Source organism: Phacochoerus africanus, chromosome 10 (genome assembly GCF_016906955.1).
Source record: "Phacochoerus africanus isolate WHEZ1 chromosome 10, ROS_Pafr_v1, whole genome shotgun sequence".
NCBI classification, from domain to species: Eukaryota; Metazoa; Chordata; class Mammalia; order Artiodactyla; family Suidae; genus Phacochoerus; species Phacochoerus africanus.
Window position 1 is genome coordinate 105,106,872 of NC_062553.1, and position 16,185 is coordinate 105,123,056.

At 38.8% G+C, this 16,185-nt stretch overlaps 1 protein-coding gene across 1 annotated transcript in view; it reads left to right on the forward strand.

Moving 5' to 3' along the window:
• The window catches only part of PRSS12 (serine protease 12), a 74,907-nt gene that overhangs the window by 16,391 nt on the left and 42,331 nt on the right, over positions 1-16,185 (forward strand). The window contains exons 3-5 of the mRNA XM_047798625.1: positions 1,010-1,188; positions 5,697-5,847; positions 15,264-15,442. Of these exons, the coding sequence (XP_047654581.1) occupies positions 1,010-1,188; positions 5,697-5,847; positions 15,264-15,442 (509 nt within the window). The remainder of the gene's footprint in view (positions 1-1,009; positions 1,189-5,696; positions 5,848-15,263; positions 15,443-16,185) is intronic.

Below are 16,185 nucleotides of genomic sequence, written 5' to 3' on the forward strand. Positions count from 1 at the left end.
TTGTGCTTTTGTTACCCTTGAAAATCAGGGAAGAATAAAATTTTTTATGAGACTCCGACTTAAGAACACAACACTGTAATGGCGATGTGAACTACAGTGGCATGTTGCTGGTCTCTCCATTGATGAAAGAATGTAAAGCATCTTTCTGCAAACATAAATTTCAGATAAGCTAATCTGATTGTTTTTATCTTCTCTTAGTAGTCCAATAAAAAAGAAGAATTGCACAATAAGAGCAGAGCAACCCAGCTTTATTACTGTTAAGACACATTCATAATTTAGATATACCCCCAAATATTTACTGTTTGGTTAATGGAGCTGTTGCATGGAGACAATTCTAGAAATTACCATGTTCTTCAGATAAGCATTTAATCTTTTTTAAGATCAGTTTGTGCATGTCAGACATTAAAGTATTAGACGAGGTATTATTTTCTTAATTGGTTTCAAAGTCTTGCTGGCAAATGCTATGAATAAGGTTTTTAAAAATGTGAGTAGATTGCCTCTCTTGGTATTACCTTGCTTAGATGTGGTAATAGTAATTGTTTTGAAAATGATAACCTGAAATATTGGAGTAAGAAAGAATCTTCAAGCATCTAGACTTCTCTTTTTAAAAATTAGAGAAACTTTGGAGTGATTTGCAGCTGAGTTCAGACTAGAATCCAAGTCCCACTGGGCCACATGACACATTTCTTCTACAAAGCCTCCCAGACTCCCTTTTTGTAGCTGTGGTATTTGCCCATTTTCTTCTAAAATCAGTCATAGATAGTAAAGGTACATGCCCACCACTAGTTATTTAAGATTAATTACAAGATTCCATGTGTTCTTTTTTTCTTGTCATTGGGTTCAACCTAAGTTCTCATGTTTGGATTTCCTTGAAATGTACATAATCTATTATGTTTTTCTTTTTCTTCCTCACCCATCTTAATATATTTCTTCCATTTAAAAAATCCTATTGCTTTGATAAAAATTCACCTGCATTTAATAAACCTAACTTCAGTCATCGTACTTCCAGAGGAAAAGGAGTAGCAAAACAAACTCCGTTTTCTGGACTGGGCCTTATTCCCATTTATTGGAGCAATGTCCGTTGCCGAGGAGATGAGGAAAATATACTGCTATGTGAAAAAGACATCTGGCCGGGTGGTGCGTGTCCTCAGAAGATGGCAGCTGCTGTCACGTGTAGCTTTTCCCATGGTAAAAAGAAATATTTATTCTCCCATTTTACTTGTATTGTGTTTTCAGCATGATTCCAGATGATAAAAGTATCTTGGTTAAATCATTTCGTAAAAGAGTTTAAATACAGACACAAGTCTGAATCATCATAGTCTGTTCACAGGCTTATTAACTAGTTTTCAATAGCAGTTCATCTGACAATTGGATTTCCCTTTGATCTCACTTTTAACCTATTTTGTCTCATCTCATTTGCTTACAGAAATGTCATATACTGTATGTGAAATGCATATTTTGGTAATAGAAAATTGTAGTGGAATCAAGTTAAAAATCATCTTGAAGCCACATGTAAAATACAGCAACTACAACAAAATCTTTTCACTTTATAGGGTGGAATAGAATCATGGTACTATTGCCAGAATTCGGCCTCCGTCTGCTGGTTCCGAATTGAAACGCAGAGACAGAGTTTTGGGTAAAGGAGAAAATATTAGCTTTATTGCTTTGCCAGGCAAAGGAGGGTCACAGCAGACTAATGGCCTAAAGACTGTGCCCCCAAGTTGGAAAGAATTGTGAGGAGTTTTATGGTAAAAAGGAGAAAAACAGTTTTTCAGATAGCATTGGGATTAATATGGGGGCGGGATCTTAGTCATCAAAGCTGGAGTCAGGAGATCTTGGTATGATCATGATGGTGCTTTTCTGGGTTATTGCCTAGAATAACAGTACTTGTGAAAAGGGCATACTGATCAGAGATTAGAACACACTAGGAAAGTTCCTGAAAAACATCATGTGCTAGTAATCTTTAACCCCTAGACAATTATGCTCAGGCTGCCTAATCTTTAGCTTATGGATAATTGTGTTTAGGGTGCAGTTAAGTCAGGGAGAAGGACAAGGAAGGACTCTAAGCTGTTCAATTTTTAAATATTCATTTCTTAAGCATAAGGAATATACAACATGCCTGTGTTATTATGTGCATTCCTTGAGAGGGGACCAGGATCCTGCCCCAAGGTGTACCTTTGTTGCTTGAACTGTTCCTCCCTTCCCTGATCAGCAACTGTCCGAAACTGTCTCTAGGAACTCAGAGAAGGTCCTGATGGCTGAATGAGGCCCATTTCCTAAGAACAAGAAACGGGGGACATGGAAAGGCTTTTGCACCCAGGAGCCCCACAGGGCTGTGCCTGGTTTCAGTACCAGCGATCTTTGGAGTTGTAGATAGCACAGTCCACTAAACAAATTACTACCCTGGATAAGGGCTCCCGCTAAGCACCGTATACTAGGCATGAGGTGGTTAGGGTATGGTTTCAGTATACAAATATACATATGTTCATGGGAACGGAAGCAGAGGAGGAGACAGCTACCTTTCACAGTGGCTGATCGATTATCTGGGGATCATGGCTATTTTAACGTGCAACCACATCCTGAGGCTACCACAGTGTCACAGTATCTGTCTTTGTGTTGTCCTTGGAGATAGCAGCATGACCAGATGTCCTGGGTCTTAGAATGCCAGCCACCAGCCCAGGGCAGGGGTTTCTGGTTGACTACAAGTATCGGGGAAGAATTGAAAGATTCTACTGCAAAATACACAGACACCCAACTTAGGATCATTCCTGTGAACTGGCTGGAAGAACCAATGGAAATGATGCAGGATATGGTACAGTTGTATGCTCAGAGAGCTGCAGTCCTTTTTTGTGTGGGCAAGGTGTATGTTAAATCGTGATGTTATGTAAGTTTTTCCTTTTCTCTCCACTTTTGAGTATGGCTACCTTTGGCAAGTGCCTTTTTACACTTTGCTACTCCAGGGATGCTGTGAATTGGGCTCAACAGTGAATTGCTTTGGGTAGATGATTGCTTGCATTTTGTCATTTTATGTTCAACCTAATTGATAAAATATGTTTAACATTTTTCGAGTAGTGAAGTAAAATCTTTAAAACAATCTTTTTTTTTTTTTTTTAAGGATCTCTATCTCCTTTTCAAAAAGTTCTACTCTATAATCTGTCTACTTATACTCTGGTTGTGAAGATCAATTTAAGGTCGGTTGTAAGCATATAAAAAATATAGAAGATTGAGGTAAATTAGAAGTGAGAATGGAAAAAGATGCTTTTATGGTAAATTAGATGAGAATGTGAAAGCAAATAGCTTAAATCAGCAAACGCTGAGTTTACCTTAAGGCACAGTGGGAGACCTTTAATACATTCTTTTTCTTTGGAATGTACATTTAGTGTCTTGGCATCTGGTACTTTTCCAGCACTTACAAAGTAGAAGATTGTGTGAGTCCTGGACATAGGAAATAGCAATCTAAATGAAAACAAACAGCTGGGGAGTTTTATTTATCTGTAAGTTAAACATGATTGAACTACTTTAATGAATTCTCTTTCAAATGATATTTTTGTGTGTTTGTTGGGAGGATTGAGATGACTAAACTTCGAATTTGAGCTTCTCTTTGTTTTCACAATTACTTATATAACCAGTGGAAAAAGTACATTTTAAAATAAAACGTGACATTAAAAAATGGAAGGTAATATATGTTGTAACATTTCTAGGTTGTCGGTCATTTTAAATTTCCGCTTAAAAATTTTTGTTTTTCTGGAGTTCTTGTTGTGTCTCAGTGGGTTAGGGACCATTCTGTTGTCTGTTGTCTCTGTGAGGATGTGCATTTCATTCCTGGCCTTGCTCAGTGGGTTAAGGATCTGGTGTTGCACTGGCTGTGGTGGAGGTTACAGCTGCAGTTCCGATTTGACCTCTGGCCCAGGAACTTCCGTATGCAGCAGGTGTGGCCATAAAAAAAAAAAAATTGTTTTTCTGTTTTCTCTAGGCTTACTGTGGTAGGGGGAGGGGAGGCAGAGCAGAATATAATTTAAGAAACTTACACACTTTCCATCATCTTCTCTGTATTTTCTAAGCTTCTTAAAAGACATAATATCATGCAAATTTTTTCTTATCATAATCCAGTGATCAGTGATTAAAGAAGCTAGTATATAATATTGAGAACAGTTATGTTTATTAAACCTATCTTTAACCTTTTACAAATTACAGGTGCTAGTTGACTTATGTAAGAAAACTGTATTACAAATATCAGAATATATGAGGACTTATTATTTATTGTAGTAAATATGTTCACTGATCTAAATCCCTGCTCAAGTGTAACATTTGAATATAAATGTGGATATCCAAATGTCATTTATTGACAGCCACTTAACACTGTGGAGGAATCAGAAGCATATTTCATGTGGAGAAATGATTAGCATTTGGCACAAGATGCACCTAAATTTTCTAATAGGGACCAAGCTTGTTCTGAACCTTTTATCCTCTCACATCCTTCATTCCAGAAAAATTAGACTGCTGTACTGCTTCCCAAACACATACAACTTTTACTTCTATGCTTTTGTTCATACCGTTCATTCTACCTGAACTGCACTTCCCCACATCCAGCTTCTGAAATCCCATCCATCATTTGGCCCTCTTCAGCCAGCAGCTTCTTCAGAAGAGATTCCTCAGTCACCCCCAGTGGTGAGCAAGCACCCCTTGCACCTGAACCCCTGCAGGGTCTTCTTGATGGTCTCTCATCTGTACTCGTGTTGTCCGTGTCATGATGCAGGACAGCTCTCTACGGTAGTGTCTGTGCAGTGCCTCCTGAATGCCCTGCAGCACCTGGTGCAACACCTTGCACACAGCAGATGCCTAAACACTTGTTTGTTAAACAGAATTGAGTGAATGGATTTTGCTAATTATTTTTCCTTGCTTGGACTGTCCTTTCTATGCTTTTCATTATTACTTGCTGATCCAGTCAACAAACATTTATTATACTCCTTCTATATATGCTGAGTATCTAAAGTACATGCGTGAAACGGAAAGGCATGCCTGTGTCCTCAATTCTAGCCCAGGATGGAGAGAAATTCATAAAATGGTGAAGCTAGATCAAGGCATTGTCAACCATAACAAGGAATTTGCAGTGGGAAGCCTCTGGCAGGTCTTCACAGAGGAAATGTGTATGAACTGATTCACACCCAAATGAATTTTCAAAATTATTTTTTGAAGGTACTGGTACCATGATGTCCACCAACTTGTAATGTGTTAGATGTTAAATTTGATTTGATTTTTGCAAATGTAAAAGTATTTCTATGCTGAAAACAAGAATGTCATAGACATCATTGCCGTTCTTAATAATTACATGTTGGTAATGCTCAGATTGTTGTAAATAAAAAAATCAATACCACCGCTACAATACCTTAAAAAGCAAATGGATTTTCAATAACTACAGTTTTGAGCATGTCTTTTGGTTTCTGAGGTCATTGGGGAAATAGGAATTTAGACCATTTCCTCTTGAGAGTTATTTGTAATGAATGAATTCCATGTTGGAGGATTTTAATTGGTTGACATTACCATAAAATATGTTAGACATGCCTGGGTGTGTCTGTATCACCGAAGCGGCTTAATAAGTATGATTTAATTATTGAGATTGGCAAAGAACTATAGCTGACCTTATCATTCAGTGTAAATACATAGGTTTAATTTGTTGTTAATTTTGCATTGCACAGGCCCCGGGTTCCCGGTCCTACGCCTTGCTGGGGGGAGCAGTGCACATGAGGGCCGAGTGGAGCTCTACCATGCCGGTCAGTGGGGGACTGTCTGTGACGACCAGTGGGATGATGCAGATGCAGAAGTGGTCTGCAGGCAGCTGGGCCTGAGGTTGGTTTTTCTGGTTCTTGCTTTGTTTTGCTTACATTTTTGAGTCTATTATTTCCGTATCCAAAGGCAGGTGCTGTGTGTCTAAACTGTACATTTCTTTGAACAAAATGGAAAAAGTCACCTTTTGATCTTTGTACTAGGCTGTAGGCTCCCTGAAGAGAACGTCTGTGTACTCTTAGGTCTAACCTGTTTGTATCTGAATTCAACTGATTCTGGAACACTAAGGATCTAAGCCTCATTCTACTTTTCATCTAGAGTAACTTTACGTTACTCCCAGGTAATAACCAGTCCTGTCACCACAGTGACTTATCAAAGTCATATGATGAAACTAGTTGTCAGGTTTTAACTGAAGCTTGATTCCTCTCCACCAGATATTGTCTAAACCTTTGACCTTTGCTTCCTTATTTGTTAGGTAAGTGCTTAGAACAAAGGATGTTTATTCTTGTACAAAGGAAATAATTCCTATGCAGGATGTGGAAATGAAGCATGTGAAATAAAGACAGCAAGATGAAAACCAACATTCCATGTTGCCTTTGTTGTGATTATTTTGGAATAGAATGTTATAATTCTGGATATTCTAATCCTTATCTTTAGTGATTCTGAACATTGGTATGGCAAGTGTTAAAGCTTCTCTAAGATTATATTAGAGAATCTTTTAAAAGTTGTATTTTACTTTAAGTTAAAAAAAAAAAGAATTATTTAGCACTCGTGGTGGGTAGGGATAGGTTGATGGGGAGGCTTCTTGAGATTAAAGCATCTCTGTCCATTTATAATTTTGTCCAATTAATAATCTTTGACACTGGAGTGTGATTTTTTTTTTTTCTTTTGGCCATGCCCATGGCATGTGCAAGTTCCTGGGCCAGGGATCAAACCCGCACCACCTCAGTGACCCAAGGCACTACAGTGACAATGTCAGATCCTTAACCTGCTCTACCACAGGAGAACTCCCTGGAGCATGATTTTTGAACCTTGAAGCATTTATGCTAATCTTTTTTGCAGCTGTTTTTACAACTGCTCCCACTCTTTCAAAACTGTATGTTAATATTGAAGTATTTTAAAGCAGAATATGGACATTTAAACATTTTACCTCTAAATACTTTAATATGCATCTCTTAAAATTAAGAACCTTGTCCTACATAGCCAAATTGTCATGATCCCAACTCATATAAGTGGTAACCATTCTTAAATTGTCTAATACACTGTCATATTCAAATTCCTGTAATTGTTCCAACCATGTCCTTAGCAGATGGTTTGTCTGAAACAAAATTTAGTCCAGAACCTTTTAGTGCATCTGGATGTTATGTCCCTGAAGTCTTTTTTAAATCTAGAACAGCCTCGTGTTTTTCATGACACTGACTTATTGGCGAGACCAAGCTGGATGTTTTGGAGAACAAGTAGATTTTTTTTTTCTAACTGTTTCTAGATTTTTATTATTTCTTCCTCTTGGTGTCATTTAATTTGCTCTTCTGGTTCTTCTTCTTGCTTTTTGTTTGTTTGTTTGGTTTTTTGGCCGCACTTGCGGCATTATCAAAGTTTCCGGACCAGGGATTGAATCTGAGCTGTAGCCGCAACCTATGGTGCCACTGCAGCAATGCTAGATCCTTAATTCACTGTGCGGGACTGAGGATTGAACCCACACCTCTGCAAGGATCCAAGCTGCTGCAGTTGGATTCTTAACCCACTGCACCACAGCAGAACTCCTACACTTCTGGTTCTTGTTAACTCCTGTGATGGGAGGCTAGGTCCTAAAGCTTGATTACCACCTTGCTTCTGGAGTCCCAGGACAGTTCTGGTTTTCCCCATTGATGATGATAAGATTAAGCACTGGGTTAAGGTGGCATCAGCCTAATCCTTCATTGTGAGGTTACGTGTTCTCCCTGTAACTGGGATCTAAATGCTCCTTCGCAGTTCATGCATGGGACAGGAACAAGCATGGAAGGCCCTGTGTCTGTAGGGTTTATAATTACTGTTGGTGTGTGATCAGACTGCTATGATCATTTTCTTTTGATGGGTCAGGAACAGTGCCAATTAGCTCTTTTTGAGAAAACTGTTATTAATCATTATATTTTGAGATTAGAATTTCAAAGGTTCTGATTGGGTATTAATTTCAAGACCAATTTTTCTCAGCTGTTTAGGTGTTGCTGTCGGAGTCAGCAGAGCATAAGATTATGAGTGTGTGCCCTGTACTCGCAATGACCCAAATTCGAGTCCTGTTTCTGGAGACGAGAAAAATTATGGAAAATCTCTTAGTTACAGTTTCCTCATCTCTAACATATTTCCTGAAGTAGAGGGTTTAGTGTTTTTGAAGCAGCACACAAAGTAATTGTACAATCTAATTGGCTATCAAAGTCAGTCTAATTAGGAGCTCTTATAGCTGAAAGATGCTATTAAACATTCAAAGAAAGATGTTCTTGAACATTTCAAAGTAAGCTGGACATTTGGTAGGCGATCATCAAACACTATTCCTCTACAACTTCTATTTAGTGAGCTGTATCTATGAATTTCATGTTTTTAAAATACTCTAATGGGTGTATATATGTATTTATTGCATTACCAATTATGTTGTCAGTGGTATGCTGATTGACTTTCATGTTAGTTACTAAGAAATCTATGTCTTTGCCAAAAATACTAAAAAATTTAAGGGTATAGTAATAGCATATTTAACATTACCAGCTGCAGTACAGATTAATCTAAATTTAAGCTATAAGGCATTTATTATTACCAGTATGTTTCTATGGGAAAGGGGTAGCTTTTGTTACATAGAAAAATGCCTAGAAAATTTGGAGTTCCTCTGTGGCTCAGCAGGTTAAGGACCTGGTGTTATCACTGCCAAGGCTCTGGTCACTGCTGTGGTGCAGGGTTGATCCCTGGCCTGGGAACGCCCACGTACTGTGGGAGTGGCCAAAAAAATGCAGTGCAAATTTAAATGACACACAGTAAATTTTTTTTTTTGTCTTTTTATGGCTGCACCAGTGGCATATGGAGGTTCCCAGGCCAGGGGTTGAATCTGAACTGTAAAACCGCAGACCTGTGCCACAGCTATGCTACATCTGAGCCTCATCTGCAACCTACGTCACAGCTCACGGCAATGCCGGATTCTTAACCCACTGAGCAAGGCCAGGGATCAAACCCGCAACCTCTTGATTCGTAGTCGGATTCACTAACCACTGAGCCACAACGGGAACTCCTAAACAGTTCTTAAAGACAGTGTTAACAAACAATAGTCTATTACATGGAAGGAATTACAGAGGAGTTCCTGTCGTGGTGCAGTGGAACCGAATCCAACTAGGAACCATGAGGTTGAGGGTTGGATCCCTGGCCTTGCTCAATGGATGAAGGATCTGGCGTTGCTGTGAGTCAGCTGAGGTGTAGGTCGCAGATGCGGCTTGGATCTGATGTTGTTGTGTCTGTGGTGTAGGCCGGCAGCTGTAGCTCTGACTAGACCCCTAGCCTGGGAACCTCCATATGCCATGGGTACAGCCCTAAAAAGCAAAAAAAAAAAAAAAAAGAAAGAAAGGAAGCATTACAGAGATCGAATCATATGGAAGACTGTATTATTGTTGAGCACATGCGCAGGTTGCATAACGTGTTTACATCTTTCTCAAATATTAGCTCATTGCTATCTTTTGTACGAGGAGCTTCATGTTTGGAAAAGTGATTAAAAGGAAAAATATCTCCAGATATTCAAGGCAGCAAAAATCCTCCACAAGCCTTATGTAATAACCAACAATACAGCTTGTTGGGAATTTGTTTTTATTGTAAGTACTCTAGGCTCTGAGCTGAGTTGTTCATTTGCTTTTCTCTCACTTGATTTTATACTTCTCTCATAAGCTTGCAGTAAAGCTATGTTCTGCAACTGCTCTTCCCCTAGAGTTTGTTTGGCTCACTTAAAGGCACAGTACTTTCAGATGAAATAATATTTAATGGCACATGGTTGATAGCAGACAGCGTAATGGTTGCTTGTCTCAACTTATTATATGTTCTTAAGCAAATTTCATCTCACTTGGACTTGCTTTGTTGAATTCCCTTAGGGAAACTACACCGTGCCTCCCTGGAGGGCTGGTTATAATTTCTTTGTGAGATGCTGTCTTTGGTGACCCTCATCTTTTAATGGTGTCTGTAGATTTTGGTAACTGGCAGGCTTCCTAAAACACAAAATAAATTGCTGTACTTAAGATATTTAAATTTGATTAACCCAGCACTTGGAGAAAGAAGAGGAGCTGGAAAGAAGGCAGCCAGATGTTAGAAAATTGAACTTGAGAATGCATGTGTACACAGTCAAGTTTCAGGTATAGACATTTTAATTAGAGTTCCTTTTGTGCACTTAACATGGAAGCATTTCCTATGTCTTTCAGAACTCAAAAGCATAGTGACATCATATTTTATTGTGTGGATATGCTATAATTTATATAGGAATTTTAAAATTTTGAATGTTTTTTCTTTTCTTTTTTTTTTTTTGCTGTAAAATTATACAGAGGGAGTTCACATTGTGGCTCAGTGGTAATGAACCCAACTAGTATCCATGAGGACTTGGGTTCGATCCCTGGCCTTGCTCAATGGGTTAAGGATCTGGCATTGCCGTGAGCTGTGTTGTAGGTCACAGAGGAGGCTCAGATCTAGCATTGCTGTGGCTGAGGTGTAGGCCAGCAGCTGTAGCTCTGATTTGACCCCTAGCCTGGGAACTTCCATATTCCATGGGTGTGGCCCTAAAAAAAAAAAAAGAAAAAAAAATTATTTAGAACCAATAAAAATTCTTTTGGTGTAATTTAAAAAGTGTTTCTTTGTTCTTTTATTTTATAGTTCATTAATTTGTTTCTTTTTCTTTTCTTTCTTTTTTTTTATGGCCACACTGTAGGATATGGAAGTTCCCGGGCTAGGGGTTAAATAGGAACTGGTGCTGTGTGCCTACGCCACAGCCACAGCAACACTGGATCCCACCTGCATTTGCCCTCTATCCCACAGTTTACGGCAACACTAGATCCTTAACCTACTAATAAGCAAGGCCAGGGATTGAACCTGCATCCTCATGGACAATATGTCAGATTCTTAACCTGCTGAGCCACAATGGAAACTCTGGCAGTTCATTAACTTTTAAAATCTTTATAAAAATTTTATAAAAATTACTGGTATATGGAATTATTGAGCAGGAAAGAGACCTTATTTTAACAGATGAGAATGTTAGGCCCCAAGTCATAGTATGAGTGAGGGCTGGAATCTTGAGATTTATAGCTTCCAATGTATGATTTTTCTTCCATGTTACACTGTTTGCAAAAATAGCCAGGTGTTAAGAAGAATAAATACAAATATAGGGCTGAGAGAAATAGGGCAGTCAAGAGAGAAAATTAATTGTAGGAAGACACTGATAGTATGTTTTAGACAGACTGTATTTGAGGTGCCATAGGCCCCTCACTGAAAACTCCCAGGAGACTATAAGGAAGCAAAGTGCTTCAGGATCTGTTCTGTAGCCAGACAGGCTTCACCATCGACTGGTGGCTAATGCTGAGCAAATTACTTAACTTCCGGACCTCGGTATCCTCATCTGAAAATGACGTCATGAGCTTATAGGGAGGATTCAAAGAGTTAATACATATAAAGCTGTTAGACCAGTGTCTGACATACGTAGTCATTTATTATACTTCAAATATCATTATTGGAGGTGGAGGGGACTGTTTTCCAGGGGAAAATGTCGGCTATTGACCATTAAAAGTGAGTTCTTTCATCCGTGTGTTACAGGTGTCACAAACTGATATTTACTGTCAAAGGATCAATCTTTTATAATCTAACAAGGAATTATCTTGCACGATAGAATTGCCTAACTCTATTCTGTGTCTCTTCTATTTAGTAGTAGCTAAACCCAGGGATTGAGTTAATCACATGGTGCTATTTATTTGCTCTTTTCCTATGAAGGTTTGTTTTAAACTTTGTATGAATACAATCAGATTAGCTAAATAGGTTTAGGAATGTTTTGGATAAAGATCAGACATAGAATCATTTCGGTGTTTAATTGGGGATTGCAGCTATGTGGGTCAAACAGCTTTATAGAAAATAACCTAATGAATCAATATATTATATCAGAGCACCCCTATTCCACAACTTTATTCTGTGGTTAGAAGATAAGAAAGTAGGCAACACTGGGGCTATTACCACAAGTGAACTGCCAGGACTGGTGTGGAAATAATTTCCATAAAGGAAGGACAGAGGACACACACTCTTATCAAATTCTCATTGCACTTACTTGACTTTAACAACTCAGGAATTTTATGTTGCTTTCCCCAGTATTGTACAGTCTCTGGAAGGGCTGAGTCATCCATTTCTTTGGTATTCCCTGAAAAGCCAGCACAATCCAGGGTACCAGGAAATACTAGTGACTAGCTGAAGGAATGTGCATATTTGTAAATATTATCTTCTTAATTTTAATAAACTCCAAAATTAGCTAGGAAACCTAGTTTGTTTTACATTATAGTTTCCTAGTTAGTTTCTTTTCTGGTTCTCAAATTTATTGTTAGTTTCTTCTGATTGGTTTATATTTATTAAACATATTTGTGATCATTAGAATAATGCTTATAAACAATGGAAAATGTGGAGATATATAAGGACGAAAATAAAACACCCAAGTGGCATTTTAAGACTGCATCATAGCTTAGATGACTTTCCCCAGAGTCACTTTTCAGAGCTTCTGCTTTCTCGTCCTCCTTTAACAAAGGGACACAGTTCAGAGGCAGTTAATCAGAGCTTTTGCTTTTTCCTAGAACTTCTATCACATAATCGGTAACATATTTGAAATACAGTGTATTTCATTTATTCTCTCCAGCCCATCTCAGCTCACTCCCAACTAATGTATATTTTAGGGTTGGTTTGTTATTTATTCTTGGGACTAACAAGCCTTAGTTGGTGACTTTTTAGCCTAAATATTTAATGAAAATGATATTAATGATAATGTGAGAATGTATTCTTATTGTTTTAATTTTATCACTGATTGAGTGTTTTACCATATGGTCAGTGGCCATGGGTATGTATTCTGTAAATAGCCTGGCCTGGTCTTCTATTGCCTTTTTTTTGTTTTTTTTTTAAATGTTGGTTGTTTTGTCTTTTGGTATTATAATAATAATGGTGTTATTATTAATTCCTAGGAGTTTTTTCCTTTGATTGCTATTATATTTTAAAAATATTTCTGGGGAGTTCCCGTCAAGGCACAGTGGAAACGAATCTGACTAGGAACCATGAGGTTGCGGGTTTGATCCCTGGCCTTGCTCAGTGGGTTAAGGATCCAGCGTTGCAGTGAGCTGTGTTGTAGGTCGCAGGCACGGCTGGGATCCCTCGTTGCTGTGGCTGTGGCGTAGGCCGGCAGCTGCAGCTCCAATTCGACCCCTAGCTGGGAACCTCCACATCCACATGCCTCTAGAGCAGCTCTAAAAAGAAAAAAAAAAAATTTCTTACAGCTTGTTGGTTTGCCTCAGATTATGGTGTATTCTGCTATATAGTAGCTTAAATTTATATATGATTAAATTGAACTTTTTTAGTCTTTGTTTTCTGACTTCTATTGTTTTTATCTTGCTCAGGAAATCCTCTTATTACCAAGGGTATAAGAAATATGTTCTTATTGTTTCATTTTATTAACTTTTCAGCTCACTTCCTTCCCCCTCCCTCCCTCCCTCCCTCCCTTCCACCCTCCCTCCTCCTCTCCCTCCCTCCCTTCCTCCCTCCATCCCTCCATGCGGTTGGGATCAAATGTTATATTCTCTCATATTGGTCCCTGGTTTTATAGCACCTAATCTTGGCTCCGTGAATTATCCCCACTGAAAATTTCCCTAATAGATCTTTTTCTTTCCTAGCATTTATTCCAGGGCAAAGATCCAAGGAGGTTGTTAAGCTGCCTTTCTCCAAAGCTTTCCTATCTGGCTTCCCAGTGACCTGCATTAGTCATCCTGTCTCCTCCTCCTCTGGTCTCCAACTTTCAGTGTTCTCAAAGTCAGTTTCCATATTTACTTTCATTAATCTCTTTCCTCTAGAACAAGGGTCAACAAACTTTTCTGTAAAGGGCCAGAGAGTGAGTATTTCAGACTTCTAACTATTCAAGTGTGCTTTTGTGTCATATACAAGCAGCCACAGGTAATAAGTTGGGAATGAGTGTGGCTTTGTTCCAATAAAACATATTGCTGAAGAGTAAAATCTGAATTATATGTATCAAAATTGTTTTATATTGTTTTAGTTATAAATACTCAAGCTAGTTAAAATGTTATAAGAAAAGGACAAGTTAAATAATGGGGAATAGATACAGTATGATTGAAAAATAAACTAAAAATATAAATGCTATCATCTACAAATTAAAAGGCTAAAAGGGGCTGAAGATGCAATTTCTGAAGTCATTAATCATTCTGACAGGCAATCATGATCTTCATTTAAATCTGCAGTTCTAACATATGGTATCACTTTGAATCGAAAGGGAGAAATATATTTAGTCAAATAAATTCGAACGTTCTTAGTGCCATAGAATTACACATTTAAAAATGTAAAATGGTAGATTTTATGTTATGTGTATTTTTGGGGGGTTTTTAGAGCCACACCCATGGCATGTGGGGGTTCTCAGGCTAGGGGTGGAATCGGAGCTATAGCTGCTGGCCTGTGCCACAGCCATAGCAATACCAGATCAGAGCCCCATCTGTGACCTACACCACAGCTCATGGCAACACCAGATCTCTGACCCACTAAGTGAGGCCAGGGATCGAATCCACATCCTCATGGATTCTAGTTGGTTCATTAACCACTGAGCTATGATGGGAACTCCTATGTTATGTATATTTTAATTTTTTATTTTTTTTGTCTTTTTAGGGCTGCACCCGCGTCATGTGGAGGTTCCCAGGCTAGGGGTCTAATTGGAGCTACAGCTGCCAGTCTACACCAGAGCCACAGCAATGCTAGATTCGAGCTGCGTCTGCGACCTACACTACAGTTCACAGCAACGCCAGATCCTTAACCCACTGAGGGAGGCCAGGGATCGAACCGTCAACCTCATGGTTTCTAGTCATGTATGTTAACCACTGTGCCACGATGGGAACTCCTGTTACGTATATTTTAAAACAAACAACGAACTCAGCTGGAAGCAAGGGAGTATGGGAAGGGTGGTCTTTATTTTGGATAGCCGCTGTCCTCCTAAAAATCTGAAGATCCATTACTAACAGATCTAAAAGGGTAGTAAATATTGGGGAATAACTAGTAGTCTTTGAAACATTTGTGATGGATGAAAGTGTAAAGAACAACAACCAACCCCAAAAAGAAATAGAGCAAGTCATATGTGATCTATGGGAGTGAATCAATGAGGGAAAATATGTATTAATCATAATTTTACCTTTGCCAGGGGCAAAAGAAAAAAGTCAGACCAGCCTTTGGTCTGACTTGTGTTCTTATGGTTTGTTCAGTGGCATTGCCAAAGCATGGAGTCAGGCATATTTTGGGGAAGGATCTGGCCCAGTAATGTTGGATGAAGTACGCTGCACCGGGAATGAGCTTTCTATTGAGCAATGTCCAAAGAGTTCCTGGGGAGAGCACAACTGTGACCATAAAGAAGATGCTGGAGTGTCCTGTACCCCTCTGACAGGTAAGAATTTCACCCCATTAATCTACCAACTCTTGCCTCTAGCACCATTTGGGCTTGCCTTCCCTTTTCCTCAATTTAGGAAATGTTACTAAATGAGTATGCAAATAAATCCCTCAAATAAAATTAAAAAAACCCCCTCCAGATACAAACTGTATATTAAAATGCTATCTCAGAGTTCCCGTTGTGGCTCAGTGGAAATGAAACTGACTAGTATCCATGAGGACGTGGGTTTGATCCCTGGCCTTGCTCAGTGGGTTAAGGATCCAGCATTGCCATGAGCTGTGGTGTAGGTTGTGGATGCAGCTTGGATCTGGCATTGCTGGGCTGTGGTGTAGGATGGCAGCTACAGCTCCGATCAACCCCCCAACTTCAGCCCTAAAAAATAGAATAGAATAGAATAGAATGCTGTCTTCATATTCTTTGATATTTCTGAATTTTTCAACTTAAGGCTAAATAGTCCTGTAAGACTAGATCAGAAAACATGATCTTGTTGCAATATATAGTACCCAATAGTCAAAATCACTGTGCAATGATAAATTTGGGGTATTAGGTATTAATTATATATCTGGTCAATGCACATATTAACCTGGCTTGATTCTCAGAATATAGCTGGTAAAAACGTATTAATGGGATTTTTTTTTTTCTTTTTATGGCTGCACTTATGGCACATGGAAGTTCCCAGGCTAGTTCCCAGCTGCAGGCCTACACCACAGCCAGAGCAACGTGGGATCCTAGGTGCATCT